This window comes from Eubalaena glacialis, chromosome 8 (genome assembly GCF_028564815.1).
Source record: "Eubalaena glacialis isolate mEubGla1 chromosome 8, mEubGla1.1.hap2.+ XY, whole genome shotgun sequence".
Taxonomy (NCBI): Eukaryota; Metazoa; Chordata; class Mammalia; order Artiodactyla; family Balaenidae; genus Eubalaena; species Eubalaena glacialis.
This window is the reverse complement of record NC_083723.1, coordinates 13,784,709-13,805,950: the sequence shown is the minus strand read 5'-3', so window position 1 is coordinate 13,805,950 and position 21,242 is coordinate 13,784,709. Positions and strand designations below refer to the sequence as shown.

The window sequence follows — 21,242 nt, the reverse complement described above, 5'->3', positions numbered from 1 at the left end:
GCTCATTTTTTTAATTGGGCTTTTTGTTTTCTTATTGTTGAGTTTTAGGGTTTCTTTGTATATGTTGTATACCAGTCCTTTATCAGATATGTGTTTTATAAGATTTTCTCCAGTCTGGCTTGTCTTTTCGTTCTCTTAATGGTGTCTTTTGCAGAGCTGAAGTTTTTAATTTCAATCAACTCCAGCTTCATTCACAAGCACACCATTTCTTTTTTCCAGATTGTGATTTTGTTGTCATTGTCAAGCCCAAGATCACCTGGGTTTTCTTCCTTGTTATCTTCCAGGAGTTTTTTAGTTTTGCATTTTGCCCTTAGGTCTGTGATCCATTTTGAGTTAATTTTTGTGACGTGTGTAAGGTCTGTATCTAGATTTGAATTTTTTTTTTTCCGGCATGTCTGTGTCCGCTTGTTAAGCAGCATTTGTTGAAGACTTTCCCTTTCGCACCAAAGTGCCTTTGCTCTGTTGTTGAAGATCAGTTGTCTGGTTTTGGTATTAGAGTAATGCTGGCCTTATAGAATGAGTTAGGAAGTAGTCTGTCTCTTTGTATTTTCTGGAAGAGATTGTAGAGAACTGGTACAATTTCTTCCTTAAATATTTGGTGGAATTCACCAGTAAAGCCATCTGGGCCTGGTGGTTTCTGTTTTGGAAGGCTATTATTGATTCATTTTCTTTAATAGATTTGGGCCTATTCAGATTATCTGTTTCTCATTGTGTGAGTTTTGGTAGATTGTGTCTTTCAAATTATTGGTTCATTTCATCTAGAATATAAAATTTGTCGGCATAGAGTTGTTCATATATTCCTTTACTATGCTTTTAATGCTTTGGGGAGCAATAGTGATGTCCCATCTTTCATTTCTGATATTAGTAATTTTTTCCTTAGTTAACCTGGCTAGAGGCTTACCAATTATATTGTTCTTTTCAGAGAATCAGTTTTCGGTTTCACTGACTTTTTTTTTTCTCTTGATTTCCCATTTTCAATATCTCTGATTTCTGTTCCAATGTTTATTATTCTCTTCTGCTTACTTTGCTGTTTTTCTGGCTTCCTAAAGTGGATGTATAGGTTATTGATTTTAGGTCTTCTTTTCTAATACGTGTATTCAGTGCTGTAATTTTCCCCTAAGCAATAGTTTTGCTGTATCCCACGTACTTTGGTAAATTGCGTTTTTATTTTTATGTACTTCAAAATATTAAATTTATTTTTAGACTTCTTGTTTAACCCACGTGTTATTTAGAAAAAAATTTAAAAAGTATTTTGCAGTTTTCCAGCTATCTTTCTGTTACTGATTTGTAGTTTAATTTCCATTAGCATACTTTGTATGATTTCTGTTCTTTTAAATTTGTTTAGGTGTGTTTTATGCCTGTGACTGTGGTCTGGCTTGGTGAATGTTTCATGGGAAGTTGAGAAGAAGATGTATTCTACTGTTGTTGAAATATTAATATAGATATAAATTAGATCCAGTTGATTGATGGTGCTGTTTAAATATGTTCTCACTGATTTCTTCCTATTGCATTTGTCAATTAATGTTAGAGGTGTCTTGAAGTCTCCAACTGTAATAGTGAATTTATCTATTTGTGCACGTCTATAAGTTTTTTCCTAACATGTTTTGACACCGTTTTTAGGAGTATACACATTAAATCTTGTTATGTCTCCTTGGAGAATCGACTCCTTTATCATTATGTAATGCTCCTCTTTATTCCTGGTAACTTCTTTTGCTCTTAAGTATGCTGTGTCTGAAATTTAATATAGTTACTCCTGCTTTCTTTTGCTTAGTATTACTCTGTCTTTATATTTAAAGTGGATTTCTTGTAGGCATCGTACAACTGGGTCTTTTTTTCTTTTCTTTTTTTAATTCACTCTAACATTCTGTGTGTTTTAATTGGTGTATTTTAGACTGTTGGCATTTAAAGTACTTGTTGATATAGTTGGATTATTATCTACTGTATTTGTTATGTTTTCTATTAGTTGCCCTTGCTTGTTTTTCTTCTACTCTTTTTCTGCCTTCTTTTGTCTTAGTCTTTTTATATGACTCTATTTCTTCTCTTTTCTGAGCATATCAACTATTCTTCTTTTAAAATTTTTCTTTAGTTGTTGCCCTTGTGTTTGATACATTTACAATTTGTCCAAGTCCTCTTTAAAATAACATTTTACTACTTTTGGGCTTCCCTGGTGGCACAGTGGTTAAGAATCCACCTGCCAATACAGGGAACGTGGGTTCAAGCCCTGGTCTGGGAAGATCCCACATGCCGCAGAGTAACTAAGCCCATGCGCCACAACTACTGAGCCTGCGCTCTAGAGCCCACAAGCCACAACTACTGAGCCCGCGCGCCTAGAGCCCCTGCTGCGCAACAAGAGAAGCCACCGCAATGAGAAGCCTGCGCACCGCAACGAAGAGTAGCCCCCGCTCGCCACAACTAGAGAAAGCCCGTGCACAACAGTGAAGACCCAACGCGGCCAGAAATAAATAAAATAAATTTAAAATAAATAAATAAAATAACATTATACTACTTTAGGTTGTATAGGTACCTCATAGCAGAGTATTCCCATTTCCTCCGTCCCATCCCTTATAACATTGGTTTTCATTTTACTTATCCAGAAGCTATACTCAGTGAATGCATTTTTGCTATTATTATTTTGAACAGACTGTTAACTGTTTGGTCAATCAATAAGAAAAATAAAGATTTTATTTTACCTTCATTTAAGTTGGTAGGTTTTTTCTTTCAACACTTTAAATATTTCATTTCACTCTCTTCTTGCTTGTATGGTTTCCGAGGAGAAATCCAGTATACATTTTATCTTTGCTATTGTAAAGGTAAGCTGTTTTTTTTCCTTCTGGCTTCTATCAAGATTTTCTTTTTGTCTTGGATTCTCAGTAGTTTGAATGTGATATACCTAGGTGTAGATGTTTTAATATTTATCCTCCTTTATCTTCTTTAAGTTTCCTGGATCTGTGGTTTGATATTTATCATTTGGGGAAATTTCAATCATTATTACTTTTTTTTTTTTTTTTTCATTTTTTTTTCATTATTACTTTTAGTATTTTTTCTGTCCTCCCTCCCTCCCTCCTTCCCTTCCTTCCTTCCTCCCTTCCCCCTTTGATTCTAGTATTCCCATTTACATGTATATTGTAATTGTCGCACATTTTGGATATTCTTTTTTTCTCTTTTTATTTTCCTTTGCATTTCAGCTTTTGGAAGTTCCTTTTGACATATCTTCAAGCTCACTGATTCTTTGCTCGCATATGTCTGGTGTATTGATGAGCCCATCAAAGGCATTCTTTATTTCTGTTACAGTGTTTTTGATTTCTGTCATTTCCTTTTGGTTGTTTCTTAGAATTTCCATTTTTCTGCTTACAATACCCATCTGTTCTTGCATATTGTCTATTTTTTCCATTAGAGCCCTTAGAACATTAATCATAGTTACTTAAAAATTCCTGGTTTGATAATTCCAATTTCTCTTCTATATCTGAATCTCCCTGATGCTTGCTTTTTCTCTTCAGACTGTGTTTTAGCATGCCTTGTAATTTTTCATTGAAAGGCAGATAAGGTGTATTAGATAAAATAAACTGAGATAAATCGGCCTTTAGTGTAAGTTTTATGTTTATGTGGCTAGCAGTTAAGTTCTGTTTATTGTTTGCTGAAGCTGTGTCAGAGGCTAGGATTTCCTCCCCTGTTGTCTTTTGGTTTCTCTGGAGACTTCTTAAATAAGGTCTGAGATATGCAGTTCTTTCAGGTGTTGTACCATGTTATTATATATGATGGTAAGTTATGGGGGGAGGGGAAGTGTTCTGTAGCCCCTGTGATTTGGTCTCAGTTTTTTAGTGAGCCTACATCCTTCAGACATGTTTATCAGTTTTCTTGTTTCTTTTCCCTTTGAAGTGAGACAGGAATGCTAAAAGGTGCTTGAGTTCAGTGTTTCTTTCCCCTAAGTCAAAGGCTAGAGTGTTCTGGAGTTGGATATTTCCTCTGTGCCATGCTGATAAGGCTCTTATTGAACCCCAGTTGGTTAGGCTCTGGTAAAATAGTTTCTCTTGAGGGCAAACCTTGTTAAAGAACAGAATGCTTTGGGTGTATTTCATCATGACTGTTTTTCCTCTCCCCTTGCTGGAAGAACAACTTGATTTATCTCTGATCTTCAGTAGGGATAAGCTGGTAGAGTTCCTGGTGATAAAACTCACAAAAGGTGGTGGTGAGGGCTTCCCTAAGACTGGAACCCCTGGAGTTTTTAACTCTTAAACTTGTTCACGCTGAGCCTCTAGCAATTGTCAATTACAGTTTAGGTTTTCCTACCAAGGTAATGGTTCTTGTGGAGGTTTCTGCTTCTGGGCCTCTGCTCTGGGGAATTGGTGATTCTCTGTATCTACCTGTCTCTCTCACCAATTTTGGGGGCAGTGGTTTGCTCTCTGACCTCAGTTCTCTGATGGATCTAAGAAGAGCTGTTGATTTTTAGTTTGTTTTGCTATTTTCTCATTGTGAGGATGGGTGTGGCGACTTCCAAACTCCTTACTGTTGGACCAGAAACCATAAGTCTTCTGTGCTAATTGTTTTTTTGTTTTTTTTTTTTAATTCTGTATTTTACTTTTCTTATTAAGGAATACAACACATCTCTAGGTGATAAAACTTTCTTTTATCTAGCTGCATAATGTGCCATGGTATGGATATACTGGGCTTATTCAACCATTCTCCCTTGATGGGCACTCAATTTCCCCCATCTTTTTTCCATTACAAACAGTACTGCTAGAAATGTGCTTATCCATGTATACTTGCATACTGGTGCTGATATGTCCTTAGGTTACTTCCAAAAGTGGGATAGTCAAGTCAAGGGATATTTTCTTTTGTTAGCATACTTTGCCAAAAAATTGTAGCAGTGTATGAGTTTCCTTTCATTTGGACATCACTGGATATTGCCAATCTGATAGGTGAAAATGGTTTCTCATTGTTTCTTTGATTAGTACTTTCTTGAGTACTAGTGAGAGCTGAAGCATCTTACATATGTTTACCGTTTTGATTTCCTGTGTGCATCTTTATTTGTGATATTGCCATTTCTTTCATTTGGGTTATTTGTTTTTTCCTTATAAATTTGTATATTAGGCACAGTTGTTAATATATTTAAAAATTATTATTTGTGCTCCTTGTAGAAAAGTCAGAAAATGGCAGCATAAGAAGAAAGTAAAAATCACCCATCTGCTCACACAGAGATAAACTGCTCTTAGAATTTTGATATTGGACATTTTTCTAAGCATATGTATGTATATAAATTCCTACCAAAGTGAAATTTTACTTGGCATGCTATATAAAAAATATTATTACATATGATTTTATTAATGTTTAAGTACAATGTAGGAAAAAATATCAAGCAATAGAAAAAACTTTTTGAAATGCAGGTCATGACCCGCTAAACTGATTTCATGACCCACAGTTTGAAAACATTGCTTAAAACTATGTAAATATACAACCTCGATAGAAATAAAAACCAAATTAAAAATATGGGAACAATAAATATATCCCTTAATTCAGCATAATTTGAATGCCTTCTAAAATTTTCATTTATTTAGTTTTGTTTCACACATTTAAAAAATTCAGTATTACTGAAATGTTCAAACATACTTAAAAGTAGAGAAGATGGTATGATGAATCCCAGTGTCTACATCCCTCACATTTAGCAGTTATCACATTTTGCTAATCTTGTTTATTTCTCTCCCCCCACTTGTTTTTATTTTGCTGGGTTATTTTTGAGTGAATCCCATGCATTACATTGTAAACATAAATTCTTGATTATCTGCCTATAATCTATAATGAAATTGCTATTATGTTAAAAAAGACAAGAAAGAGGCCTACCTAACAAAATTGGCAATTTTATAATATTATCTAACTGTCCATATTTAAATTTATGTAGTTGTCTCAAAAATATTTTTAATAGTTGGCTTTCTTTGAATCAGGATGCAAACAAGAAATCTGCACATTGTATGTGGTTAATTATTATCTTAAGTCTGTTGTAATCTACAGTATCCACTCTTGCCTTTTAAAATTTTTACTCCTTTATTTATTGAAGAATAGACCACAATTTGGATTTGACAGATGCTTCCTTTTGGTGGTGGGTAGCTTGTTCTTCTAACCCTGATATTTCCTATAAATGGAAGTTAAATCTAGATGATTATTTAGATATAAGTTCACTTCTTTGGCAATTGTACTTCAGAGGTGATGCTGGAAGCTGTTATCTGTTATAGTTTCTCTGGGCAGGAATTTGGGAGCATCTTGGCTGGGCTGTTTTGGCTTGGATTCTCTCATGAGATCGCAGTGAGATGTTGACTGGAGGTCACTAGAAGGTGTAACTAGGGTTGGGAGAATCTACTCCAGGGTGGCTCCCTCACATCACTAGCAAACTGTAGTTCCACTGTTGAGGGGAGGTCTCAGTTCTTCTTAGCACGGGCCTTTCAAAAGTGTTGCTTGACTATTCTGACAGCTTGGTGGCTGGCTTCTGTCAGGGCAAATGATCCAGGAAAATAAGATGGAAGCTGCAATAACTTTATGACCTAGCCTTGGTGGTCAGTGACATTACCACGTCTTCAATATTCTGTTGGTCATACAGGCCATCCTTGAATGGACGGCATGGATACCAGCAGATGAAAATTACTGGGGTCACCTTAGAGGCTGGCTACTGTAAATGATTTTAATTTAAAATTAAAAGTACAGGATTTATAAATTTTTGATCCTATACTTGTCTTTTTTTTAATACTAAAAACCTTGGTTCCTAAGAAATTAGCATTGTCCTACAATATACCTATAATAATTTCAAGATAACAATGTTAATGTTAATTACTAAGAAGACTACTGAATGCAGTTTAAGATTTCTTATTGGTTCTTTTTGTCCTTAGCATATGCCCCACTAGGGATAATATAGTCAGAATACCATATCAGTTAATGTAATATAGATGGTTTGATACACATGTAGGTTCATCTGTTTCTAATTTTTCAGGTACTGTTTTTTTAACCTTTTCAGTTTGATGATGTATAGTTAATCATGTGAAACATTTACATGGTTCCAAACTCAAAACTGTAAAACAGGGCACGTTCAGAGTAGTCTCATTTTCATTCCTTTTTCCAGTTCTCTCCCTTACCTAGGGACAACTTTTTTTTTTTAAGTGTTTAGTTCATCCTTACAGTTTTTCTTTGCTACATATTCCTCCCCCTTTTATATAAAAGATGTCATATAAATAACTGCTCTGCTGTTCCTGGTTCTTTTCATTTAATTATATATACTGAAAATTACTCCATATCAGTAGATAGATATGGCTACACAGTACTCTGCTGTGTGGCTGTATCATAGTTTATTCAGTTAGTCTCCCACTGATAGATGCTTGCATTGTTTCCAGTCTTTTGCTATTAGAAATAATGCTGCTTTGAATAGCTCTCTGCCTACACCATCTTGTATTCTTGTCAGTGAATTTTTGGGACAGGCCCCTAGAATTGGGCTGGTTAGGTCAAAGAGAAATGGAAATGCTAAATATGATTAAGCTAGCTAGCTATTGCCAAATTCCTAGCAGTGTATGAGAGTGTTCCTTACAGCTTTGCCATTAGAGTCTGGTGTCATACATTTGAGTTGTTGTCAGTTTGTTATTGTGGTGAAGTTTTAGCTTGAGAAATAAATTTTTATTATGAACAAGGCTAAGCGACTTTCCATTGGTTTAAGGGCAGTTGGCTACTGCTTGTGTGTGTGTGGGGTGTGTGTGTGGGGTGTGTATGTGGGGTGTGTGTGTGTGGGGGGGTGTGTGTGGGGGTGTGTGTGTGTGGGGGGTGTGTGTGTGGGGTGTGTGTGTGTGTGTGTGTGTGTGTGGTCTGGGTTATCTCTCTGTCTTTTGCCCACTTTTCTGTGTGGTTATTAATCTTTTTCTTTTCAATTTAGAGAGGCTTTTTTAGTGGGTATAAGTAATTTATCTGGAATAAGTTGCTAATGATTTTTTGCCAGTTTGCTATATTTTTCTAAATTTGCTTACAGTGTTTTCGGCCACTCAGTAGATTTTTGTTTTTACATAGTTACATTATCAGTCTTTTCCCCTTGTTGCATCTTGGTTTGATTCCTGGTTAGGAAAGTTTTCCCCACTCTGAGGTTATTAAGGAATTCATGTTTAAAAAAATACTTTCATGGTTTTATTTTTTATATTTAGAACTGGTTCATTTGCTTTTTATGCTGGTATATATGTTGTGAGGAACAGACCAGTTTTAACTATTTCTATCTGGCTATTCACGTTGTCCCAATATTGCTGATTTATAATAAGTTGATCTTTTCTCCCACTAAATTGGTATGATGCCATCTTTATCATTTACTAAAGTTCCATATATACCTGGGTATAATTCTGGATTTCTGTTTTATTTCATGTTCCTTTAGCAGTATCACACTTTTTAATTATAGGAATTCACTATTCTGTCTTAAACTGTCTGGGCTGGTAGAGCCTAGTGCCCACCCCGCCTTTCTCTTTCAGATATTTTCGTTGCTATTCTTACTTAGTTATTTTCCTATGTGGGTATAACATCAGCGTATCTAATTGTAGGAAGAAAACAAGGTATTTTTAAAAATAGAGCTTTGTTTAATTTATAAATTACTTAGGGAAAATCTTTATCATGTTGAGCCTTCCTAAGAATGTATCCATTTTTTTCATTTATAGTTTTTTGCCTTTTAAAAGTGTTTTGTAATTTATCTCTGAAGTATTTTGCACATTTCTTAAATTAAAAAAAATTTTATTTATTATAAATGGGACCTCCATTTTTTTCTTTTAACTGGTAGTTATGTTAATGACTACTGTATGTTCTATTATTTTTTTTAGATCTTTTTTAAAAAATTTATTTTATTATTTATTTTATTTTTGGCTGCGTTGGGTCTTCATTGCTGCATCCGGTCTTTTCTCTAGTTGCAGAGAGCAGGTGCTACTCTTCGTTGAGGTGCACGCGATTCTCATTGCGGCGGCTTCTCTTGTTGTGGAGCACGGGCTCTAGGCGTGTGAGCTTCAGTAGTTGTGGCACTCGAGTTCAGTAGTTGTGGCTCTCGGGCTCTAGAGAGCAGGCTCAGTAGTTGTGGTGCACGGACTTAGTTGCTCCGTGGCATGTGGGATCTTCCCGGACCAGGGCTCGAACCCGTGTCCCCTGCATTGGCAGGCGGCTTCTTAACCACTGTGCCACCAGGGAAGCCCAATGACTACTGTATGTTTTATTTCTGCTGTTTTTCTAAATTGTGTCACTGTTTTTAACAGTTTTTTAAATTGAATGTGTATGTCCTTTCAGAGAACAAACGTTCAGGTCATCTGCATGCAGAGATAGTTTTAGCTCTTCTGTTTCAATTCTTACTCTAATTCAGTACTGTCTAATAGAAACAGAATGCAAGACGTTATATTTTAATTTAAAATAATCTGTTAGTCTCATTTTTTAAAGCTCTGTTTATTTTAATAATATTTTTATTTTACCCAGTATATCAATAGATTATTCCAATATGTAACCAATATAACAAATTATCAAGATATTTTATTTTTTTTAGTTGTTGTAGTAAGCTTTTGAAATCCCATGTACGTTTTACACTTCAGGCACGTTTGGACTAGCCACATTTCAAGTGTTCAGTTGCCACACGTAGCTAGTAGCAGTTGTATTCGGCTGTGCAACTCTAGATACTCTGTGTGTAACTGTGTTACTTAATAACATCAAAGATAGTGAGCTAGATGGATCAAATACACAATCTTTGTTAATCTACTTTAAACTCAATATCATCAATATATTTCCATATCAATATCGTACCTCTACAGTGTTTTTCAAAGTGCATGGTATGGTATAGATGAACCATAATAACCCATTTGTTTGTTTATTTGGTTTGGTTTTTTTGCTTAATGTTTTTAGGTATTTTATTATTATATTGGTTTTAGTGAACATGCTTATAGATAAATCTTTTCTATCTTTTATTTCCTTGTGCTAAATATCTATAAAAGCCCTTGCTACGTAAAAGGGTACATGATTGTTAAAGCTTTGGGTGCATGTTGCCAAATTATATTTTGTAAATATACCAGTTTACTACTGGCACTATATAAAAGTGTCTGTTTATCTCACACCTTTGTTAATACTGTGTAGTTTTTCTTTTGAAATATTTTCCCTTTAGTTAAAAGTGGTATATTGTTTGATTTGTATATTTTGATTAATAGTGAGATTAAGTACATAGGCATTTTTTTGTGTATTGACAGTTAATTTTGTTTTTCATTTTCTCGTGCTACTGGTCTTTTTTGGTACTGATTTGTAAGACTTTGTTTTATATTAAGAAAATTAATCCATTATGTTGCAAATAGTTTTCTTCAGCTTGTCATTTATTTGCCTTTTACCTCTATTTCATATTTATTTCTTACATATGTGTTTCTAAATTTTTATTTAGTGAAATGTGTCAGTTTTTTAATAGGTTTGTTTTTGGTATAATTCCCAATCTGCCTTTGGGGTTACACATTTGTCCCAGTACTATTCTGCCTCTTTTTTTCCTTCACTGATTTAAAATGGCTGTTTTCATAGTTAGCAGATACGTATTTGGGATTTTTTTTTCTGGTGTATATTATATGCATTTTTCTGTCTGTCCCAATAGTACAGTAGGTCATATTAATTTCTGGTAGGGCAAATGTTTATTTTCAGAAACGTTTTGGTCGATACCCTGGTTTTGTTTTCTTCAAGGTGAACTTTAGAATTAGTTTCTCAAGTTAAGTGTTCTTTCAGCAAAAGAAAATAACAAATCATTGGTCCTTTTACTGAAATTGCATTAAAATACAGAATTTTACAATTTGGTGAATCCTTAATAAATTTGTATAATTGTTAAAGTTTATTCCTAGTTGTTTGTAGTATTTTTTTTTCTATTGCAGAATCATTTAAATTTTACTTTCTAATTGTTTCTAATTTTAATTTCTAATTGTTGCTGGCATATATAAAGTCTTCTATTTTTTGTGTATGATTTTTTTCTAACGCAGCTACTTTTTTTTTTATTCTTTCGGATCTTTTAGATTCGTCATCTCATTTACCAATAATCATGTTTTTGTCACTTTCAGTATTTATACTTTGTTTTTAATTTTACTTACTAACTTCTAGAATAGTAATAATGAACATTCTTGTCTTGTGTACAGCATCTGGCATTTTACTATTAAATATGACAATAGTTATTGGTTTCAGAGAGGTACCATTGTAAACTTTTAGGAAAGAATCTTTCTATTGCAAGTTTACTGTGAAATCTTTGCTCTGTTCTGTTTTTTTTTTTTTTGGCCGTGCCACAAAGCTTGCAGGATCCCTGGACCAGGGATCAAACCTGGGCCCCGCCGTGAAAGCGCCGAGTCCTAACCACTGGACCGCCAGGGAATTCCCTTTGCTCTGTTTTTAATCACGAACTGATCATGAACTTTCTTCAGATGCCTTTTTTTGGCATATTGATAACTTTTTTACTTTGAAAGATAGATGTATTGAATTTTATTAGCTTTTCCATTCTTGAATTGATAAATTAAACTGCCTGATTGAGATATTTGTAGATATAGCTTTAGATTCAATTTGTGCAAGTTTCATTTAGTAATTTTGAATCTATCGTATGTATGTTGTGTATGTGCTATGTGCTGTTTTAGGTTTTAGTAGAAGGATTAATAAGCTGGTATTATAAAGTTGTAATTTGTATGCTTTCAAATGCTCTGGAGCTGTATAAAAGAATTAAATTATATGTTTATTGAAAACTTAATAGAAGTAATCTAAAGCCCGACTGAGCCCAGACTCTTTTTTTAATTAAAAGTAATTCTTATAACATCTTTAAATTTTCTTTGATGAAGAAACCCAGAAACTGTGCAGTGTGGAAATTAGCAGTGTTGATTTTATATCATAGCAGTTTTCTTTGGGAGAAGAAAACTGGCTAGATATTTCCTTGGGATGGTATTGATATTAAACTCAGAGAGACGGGGATGAACATTATTAAATGACAGAAGTAGCAGTTCTTTTCAAGGATTAATTTTCTCCCCAGCATTTTATTTTTAAAAAATTCTGAACCTATAGAAAAGTTGTAAGAACAAAACTTTAATGTATTAATTGTTGTTCTTAGGTGCATTTTATCTGGTGTTTGAATATATGGACCATGATCTGATGGGACTACTGGAATCAGGCTTGGTTCATTTTAATGAAAATCACATAAAGTCATTTATGAGACAGCTCATGGAAGGTCTGGATTATTGTCATAAGAAGAACTTTTTGCATCGAGATATTAAATGTTCAAATATTCTTCTAAATAATAGGTATGATATGAGTTTGATATATATGTTTAAAATGAGTCTTATATAATGTATACCTTGATTCTGTTAAAAAGATTTAAAATTTAGGTTTTTATTGCTCAGACTATTTTAACAAAATCAATATTACAGCTTGGGCTACGTCTGAAGTTGTGTTAAATATACTTTAGTTGATTAACTTCCAATAATAGTTTGTAATGTATGTAAAATAATACTTAGTTGACTTGTTGAAGTTCCATCCATCCCCTCAATCCAAGCAATTTAATAGGATTAATTGGATCAAACCTCTAAAGAACTTTACAGTCCCTTTGACCTTATATAAATAGGGGTTTTCGAGTCATAAAGACCTGAGTTTGAATCCACATAATAGTTTGAATCTATATACTAGTATACATAAACCATATAGTAGTTTAAGTGACCTTGGGCAAACTACTTAACCCCTCCTTTTCTTTTGTTGTTGTTGCTCAATAACAGCTGTCATACCTCCATGGGGGAGCAGGGGGGAGGGAAGTAATAAAGATTATAGGCACCCCCCCAACCAAAATACTTAGTTGACCCTCTCATTTGATATTCTTCCAAATAATGTGAATGGTTCTTCTCATAATTAATGATGTGATTTCAGTTTTAGGTTAAGAATAGGTTTTAGCATCTTTTTTAATTTGGAATTTTTTTAAAAAACAGTCATCACAGTTTTAAAGTGAACTTTTTTTGAAGTGTATATGCACGTACATACATACATACATATTCAAAGCTTATGTTAGATATTTCACTGACAACATAACCTGAACTCTGATAATTCTCTTGTAATTGGTACTATTTGTTGGTTTAAGTGAGGCATGCCTGGTCCTGATTTTAGTTAGTAGAAAGTGTTCTATAGAGCACCATGTCACTATAAGAACTGGGAAATTAAACATAAATTTAAAATGATGTGATTCATTTCTTGTGCATTATTGGCTGGAATTGAACAAGTAATTTGTCTTATTACCAAAGTGTAGTATGAATTACCTCATTTTGTTTTATTTTCATTGAAGTGTACTTTTCTAAATAGGAACTAAATAGTACTGAGAAACTGTTATGTTAGTACTATTATTACTATATATAATAATATACTATATATATATCATAATAATGTAACAACAGTACTAGTGTAATAGTAGCTGAAATTACCCAAAGAAAAGTACTAATTTTTGCCTTATATTGTTGTGAGTTTATCTATTTGCCTTTTCCTGTAGAACCTTGGGTACTGCAGTATAATCGAAGTTTCAGTTATATCAGTGAATTTTTGGTTAGTTCTAGGAATAGAAGATGAATGTGTACGATCAATTCAGAGTAGACTAATATTTTTTGTTCATTTTATCTTACTTCCACCAGAGGGCAGATAAAACTTGCAGATTTTGGACTTGCTCGATTGTATAGCTCAGAAGAAAGGTAAGAATATTTTCAAATGAATATTATAGACATTAGTGACCAGTTTTAGAAGCTATATTAAGAATACCTTATTGATAGTTTATTTTTTAACAAAAGGGAAATTTTCTTTTCATGGTTAAATACATGAAATAATGAAGTTTTATACCATGTTGGGTTGACTATTTTAAGTACAAAATTTTATACATTAAATCAATGTAAAAATAATAAATTTTTTAATACTTAGAGGTAAATATAATTTCTTTTAAAATGTGCCATTTTAAATGTTTCTTAAATGAACTTAGGAATTTTTAAATAAAATTCATGCTTAAATTTCTAATGCATGTCCAGACGTTAAGATGTTTGTAATTCTTGTGTTTAATGAAAAACCTTAGTAAATGCTTTTTATGTTACATGTTTAAACTTGTATATTTTGTTTTAATTATTATTTTGGACTTACTTAAAACTTTTTTTTTAACTATAGTTATATCTATATATAGATATGTGTGTTTGTTTTAAACTCCCTAGAACCTTTTATTTAAACAAACTATTGTGAGGAAGTTCAGTGTATAACTTCTTTGTGTGGAGCTTCTGTGGCTAAAGTTAAGGATTCGTATCCCATTTGGCTCCTTTTGTGCCTGATGGTAGTGAAATTGATTTGTCTTATTAGGATTATTCTTAGAAGAATAATATGGAATTTCAAAATAAAGTATTTTTGTGAAGTAGGGAATTTTATATAAACTATGAAATTAACTGGGTTTAATATCTCCAGTTTATTAGCCCATTCCTTTCTTGTCAGACAGCATTATTTCTTTATACATATATAATATATATACATATATTTATAAATTCCTTATTACAGTTCTATAATTTATTTAGTGTAATCATAATTGGATATAATAAAATATCAGTTAATTGGAATTCTTAGCAATAGTTATTTATGTTCACTGAATCTTTGCCAGTTTCTGGTTAGTTGAAAAAAAATTCCCTTTTTGAATTTTCTTTTAAGAGTAAAAAATTTGTTTGTTTTTTAATCTTGCAGCGCCTGTGAAATAATTCTGAAAGTTATTTTTAGTGTTTAGAGGTTTTTAAATGGTATGTTTTGGATACATTAGAGTTCTGTTAAACTCAGACTGTGGTATGGACAGCTTGTTACGGACAGGGCTCCAGTCCCCTATACCTACTTTAGGCCGAGCTTTTCAGCCTGTATTTGTTTTAACTTACTACACTTTTAATTAATATTTTATTTTAAGAAAAGGTTGTATGTTTTTGCTTGTTTGTTTGTTTGAAGTTGTTCTAGAGCTTAACAGCTCTAACCCTCATTTTGCGTTTGAGAAAACGGAGACCTAGAAAGGGTTGAGTGACTTGAAAGATCGAAAAATATTTGTTAGTATCATCAAGAGTGTATAGCTCAAAGTTTCCAACTCCCAATTATTTATTCTTTTCATTGTGTATAATAGTGCCTTTTGATAGAATTTGAAGGAAAAAAATAAATTGGTCCTTACGTATACTTAATCCAAAACTTCACTTGAAGTGTACTTTTTGAATGACTAAATTTCAATGACTGTTCTTTAGGGGGAAATTCTTCTTAATTAAGGATTCTATCTGCTTAGCTGGTTAACTGAGATTTCACTGTAGTTTGGTTATCCTTTCTTAATAGAAGTGTATGTCTATCATACTTTGACTATAAATCCCTTTCTTCTTGTTTTCATGTTAGGTTTCAGTGGAGATGGAGAACAGCTAAATTACCATTTTCCATCTCATAGATTCTTTTTATGCAGATATTTGTTCACATTGAAATAGATATGTTCCGGAAGAACTGACTGTAGAGCCAAATTTTATATGTCAAAATCCATTTTCCCATTGATTTTTTTTTTTCTCTTTTAAAATGGAATGTTGGGTTTCAATGGAGTGTCAGGGGTGTGGCGTGTTCACTGAACCTTGGTCCCCATTGCCTTGCTGAATTGATATAAGAATTTTGAACTTAAGGAAGTAGGAAATTTAAAATCCCATAACTTTGCATCTTCAGGTAATGTATGCTGAAATTTTCTGCTTAATCAAATTTGTAAGTTAAAAACTTGGTATATCATTTTGTTTTATAAGTAAATATCCTTCAGGGTTATGTACATCTTTAGAACTACTCTTTTTCAGATTCAAATAATTCCAGTTTCTTTAAAATCAGAGAAGTAGGCTTAATTTAATGGAATGACTTTAAAATACACATACTGTTCTAGTAAATTTTAATAACATACTGAAATTCACTGCCTTTAGCAGAATCACTGTATTATCCCAAGTTTTCTAGATATTTCTTGAAATAAACATACAGCAAATGATTTCCATCCATATTTCTTTATCATAAGCAGAAAGAAACCATAATACCCCTATCCAAATATTTTTTGAAGTATTTTCTAAGTAATTAGCTATTACAGATAGAATGAAGTGTTCAAGAAATTATTGTAGGATTTCTTGTTTTTTTCAAAATAGAGCAGATTTCAGCTTATCACTGTAATAGCATCAATTACATCTCTCTCACTTATTTGATTTGGTATATCTTTTTTTTTTTTTAATTTATTTATTTTTATTTTTGGCTACATTGGGTCTTTGTTGCTGCGCCCGGGTTTTCTCTAGTTGCGGTGAGCAGGGGCTACTCTTGATTGCGGTGCGCGGGCTTCTCATTGCGGTGGCTTCTCTTGTTGTGGAGCACGGGCTCTAGGTGCACGGGCTTCAGTAGTTGTGGCACGTGGGCTCAGTAGTTGTGACTCGCAGGCTCTAGAGCGCAGGCTCAGTAGCTGTGGTGCATGGGCTTAGTTGCTCCACGGCATGTGGGATCTTCCCGGGCTAGGGATCGAACCCGTGTCCCCTGTGTTGGCAGGCGGATTCTTCACCACTGCACCACCAGGGAAGTCCCAGTATATCTTTTTTGAATTTGAGGAAAACTTGTTGGAGCTACAGCTAGTATGTAGGAATTGAGCATGGGGTTGTGGGTGACCAGTATGGATCTCCTCTGTCATGTGTGCTACAATAGAGGAAAGGCGAACCACTGGGCTAAAATTAGGGGGGAAAATGATTCCTTTAAACTTGAAGAATCATTTTCTTGTTTTGAACATCAGTATTCATGCTTTGCTCTATTTGGCCTTGGGAAATATAGAACTTGAGAACAGAGGTTTTTGCCTCATTTCTTCATATCTGTTCAGTTTTTTAGTAGCTGTTTTAAGTCCAACTTTCCCCAGGACTTTTAGCCACAATGATAAATCCTCTTCTGAGTTTTTATTTTACCAAGTCTTTGCTACAGTGCTTTTCCAAGTAATGGAGTATCTTTTTCTCTTTATGTGACCGTCTCATATGAAAAAATATGCACTTTACATGTAAGTTGAAATTAATTTCACTTTCTAGAGAAGAAACTATAACTTAACACATTTACTGTTTTAATGGAAGGAATTCAAAATCCTTAGGCCTAAATCAGGAAACTTTGGCTCTAGTCCTGGCATTTCCATTTTACCAGTTTTGAAATATTGGACAAGTCACTTAATATCTCTGTATGTCATTATTCTCAACTTTAAGATGAAGGATTTCAAATCTCTAAGATATTTGTAGTGTATTGGAAAACATTTCTTTCCTGGTGCTGAAAGTTACAGTGAACAAAATAGCTTTTTAAACATTTTTGAAGGCAATATCGCCATCTAGTGGCTTTTCATAAAATTGCCATTAAAACCAAAACTAAATTTTCCCAAACCTATGTAGGGTGTGAATGGAAGAATTACCTCTTGCTGCTTGTCCAGGGACTAGATGAAATTATATTCAGAATTAAAATTGCCTCCTTAGTGCTGGTCTTTTTACTTTTGTTCTTGTCTTTTCACTAGAGCTAGAATTGTAGTTATTTTAAAGACAGGGATCATTATTTTAAACTTTTGTGTTTTATATGCCTTAAAGCATAAAACACATTCATAGTAACTGCTTGATTAATTCTGATCCTTCAAATGTTATATTAATTATATTAATATTAATTGTTGGCCCTTCAAATATTATATTTTATTTTTGCCAAATGAAATATGCTCATTTAGTCTTCCAGCAAGTTGTGTGATATTTCCATTTCTGAATCTCCCTTAAAGCTCCTCATGTATCTAATAAAGTCTATAAACGCAAAATATTTTGATAGCATCAAATATTTAAAATTACCTGAGATTTCACATGAAAGTTTTATGATGACTTTACACTTTAATATCTTGTTAACCACATTAAAGTAGAAGGTTTGAAAAATAAAAGAAGTATTGCTGGTGGTGGTGCCACTTCCCTAGTAGACAAAGAAATAGTGTCTGCTTTTCTTTTCAAAAACTGTTAATGAGACTTATTTACAGATGAAGATATTCAGTAGAAGTTGAAATTCAGAATATTTAATGTCGAGACCATTATTTCTGGATTTTTACAAAGGTAGTTTCTAGCCGTCCAAGAGGAACAGCTTGTTGGAGTTACTGTTTTCTTTTTCTAATTTAATGTCAGAGGGATTTTATGTGTGTGTGTTTTGCTAGGTTATGGAATTATTGCTTGGGATTTAACTTTAATTGTGGGAATAAATTGGAGTGGTTCTTTTTCTATTTTTAGGGTTTTCTTTTTAAAGTATTAATTTATTCTGTAACACCTAAGAACCTCACTATATGTTTTTCCATCCTGTTTCTTTTTCAGTAGGGATGAATTTGTGTTTTGTGAAAAGACTGGGTAGATATCTCAATAATGTAATTTTTTTTTTAGTCCATGAAAGAAAAAAAAAACATCATATGTGTGATGTCACATCAGTTTGTGTTTTCTCTTTGTGATGTAAACAAGACCGTCTTTAGGATGTTGACAGTGGGTAGCCAAACCTAGTAGCCCAAGTTCTAAATGTTCAATTTTGAGGATTCTGGTTTTTATTTATTTGTCTAACTTTGGATGATCTATTTTCATTATTATATCAGTACTTTAGTTTTCTTGGGATTTAAATATCCTAGTTTCAAAACAGTTTCAGTGTCTTATACTTCTGTCTTTACATTGGTAAACACAACAACCTAATCATACCATGGAGTATTTTCTTCATAATACTATAAACGAATATTGAATTGGGTGATTTGAGATTGGCTTTATTCTCTGCTAACTCCACCCACCTTGGAATTTTCTTTTATGATTAAAGTCCTTCTGTCTGCATACTTTCTCAGTGTTTGCTTTTTCCTCATTAAGCCCTAAGGTAAAAAGTGAGGTATGGCACCTGTTTTGTAAGAGTTTTGAGTAAATTATCATGAGTTTTTCCTTGACTTTAATAAAACAGTCATTTTCATTGTCTTTTGTCAGTGTTAACTTTAAAAAGTACATTAAAAAGCTTATTTAAAATGTTTATTTAAAACATTTAAAATATAATTACAGCACCACTATCTTCTTGAAAGTTTTTTTGCCACCTCTGTTCTCTCCCTGGCTCTATCTCCTAGATCTAGAAAATGAGCATTTGCTCAGCCTTCTCAGGGAACTGATAGTTCAGTGTGGGCAGAGCAAGAACCAAGTAATAATTTTGTAGGTCTTGTGTGGATATTCTCCCAGAGGCAGCAGTGTGTATTGAAGGTGTAAACGTTGGCATTTTATTTTATACTATCACTTTGACTGCACTTTGGAAAGTAGATTGACCTTGTAAGTCTGCAAGCAAGGGCAATCAGTTAGAAAGCTGTTGCAATAAACCTAGGTAGGATATGGGGGACTTACTTCCCTGGCGGTCCAGCGGTTAAGACTTCGCCTTCTATTGCAGGGGGTGCGGGTTTGATCCTTGGTCGGGGAGCTAAGATCCCACGTGCCTCGTGGCCAAAGAACCAAAACATAAAACAGAAGCAATATTGTAACACATTCAATAAAGACTTTAAAAATGGTCCACATCAAAAAAAAAAAAAAGTAGTGATTATTAAAAAAAAGAAAAGCCTAGGTAGGATAATTATGGCTTTAACTAAGCAATGAGCATAGGTGTTGGAAAGATGGAGATGAATTATATCATAAGATATAGACTCGTTAGAACTTGATGGTTGACTATTGTGGTGGTAGACACATCCCTTCCTTTACCCCTACAGTAAGATTTCTGCTTAAGGAATTGCATAAATGGTTTATTAATTAGGAGAAGCTAAACTTGCAACAAAGAGAACCTCAAAATTCAGTGGCTTAAAGAATAAGAAGTTTATATTTCTCACTCAGTAATCTGGAGCAGTTGTTACTTTACCTTGCTGCACAATTGATAATATTTCACCATATTGTTTGATCAAAGGGTGACTCTGCTTCATACAGTCATTTAAGGATCCATATTGGAAGATTTGCTGCCTTTCTTCACATGCTTTCCAAGTCTATCACCATGTCTGTCAGCTAGAAGCTAGAAAAGAGGAGGGAGGGGTGTTATGAGCCAGGCCAAGAAATGGCACGTGTGTTCACGTTCCTTTGGCGAGAACTTGGTCATGTGGCCACACCTAACTGCAGTGAGGGTGGGAAATGTAGTGTAGGTGGGCAGCTCCCATTGAAGAAAGGAAGAACAGATTTTAGAAGACAGCTTAGCAATCTCTGCCATAAACTGTGATGCTCTTTGCTGAGACAGGAAACGGGAAGCAGGTTTACGGCAGAAGATAATAAATTTCCTTTTGGATATGTTAAGATACAGGTACTTATAGGACTTCTAAATTTGCATGTGTAATAAGAATGCACAAGTGATCCTAAGGTAACATCAATTGGAAAAAAATTACTTATGTTTTTCTGTAGCAATGTTATGATACAGAAATTTAAGTTATTTTTCTGAGAAAAAATCAAAAGGAGGAACGTAGGGTAAAATTAGAAGGGAATGGGGAGATGGCATGAGGAAAAAGACTGTGTTTATTGTTATGTAGTTATGGCATAAATCAGTTGATTAAAAATATTGATAAGTACTTACTGTATGCCAGACACTGACCTAGGTAATACCTATTGGCTATGTAGTAGAGATATGAAAGACAGATCAATCCCTGGTCTCATTACATAGTCATGAAAGAAGGTAGACAACGAACCTGTTGGATAGCGGAAAGAATTTAAAGTACCAAGTGCTACAAAGCAAATAAAATAGTGTCTGTAGGGATACTATGAGCTTGGGGGTGGCTGCTTGGGTAATTTTGGCTAAGGCAGTTAGGATAGAATTCTTTGAGAAGTAAAATTGAGCTAAGACCTGAGTGATGAGAAGAGGATAGCTTAATGAAGACCTAGGCAGGTAACATTCCAAGTAGAAGGAACTCAGCAACTGCAAGGCCTGGAAACAGACTTGGAAAGTTTAAGGGGGCCAAGATGTTGCCCAGTGTAAAAATAGGAAGTGAGATACTCCAGGGTATAGTCTTATCACCTGAGGTAAAGTATAAATTTTATTTAGTTGCAGTGGGAGATCACTGGACGGTTTAAGCAACTAACTGATATGACTTGGTTTTATGCTTAAAAGACTTAAAAGTGGGGGACGAAAGCTAGAGATAGAGGCAAGGAAACTAGTGAAGAGACTGTTGCGCTAGTACCAGAAAAGAGATGATAGTGGCTCCCACTTACAGTTGGTAGTGGCTCAGATTTCCT

General features: G+C 33.8%; 1 protein-coding gene across 2 annotated transcripts in view; it reads left to right on the top strand.

The window, feature by feature from the left end:
- The window catches only part of CDK13 (cyclin dependent kinase 13), a 111,697-nt gene that overhangs the window by 58,651 nt on the left and 31,804 nt on the right, over positions 1-21,242 (top strand). For both annotated transcript variants that reach the window (XM_061198411.1, XM_061198412.1), the window contains exons 6-7: positions 12,080-12,269; positions 13,635-13,691. In XM_061198411.1, the coding sequence (XP_061054394.1) occupies positions 12,080-12,269; positions 13,635-13,691 (247 nt within the window). The remainder of the gene's footprint in view (positions 1-12,079; positions 12,270-13,634; positions 13,692-21,242) is intronic.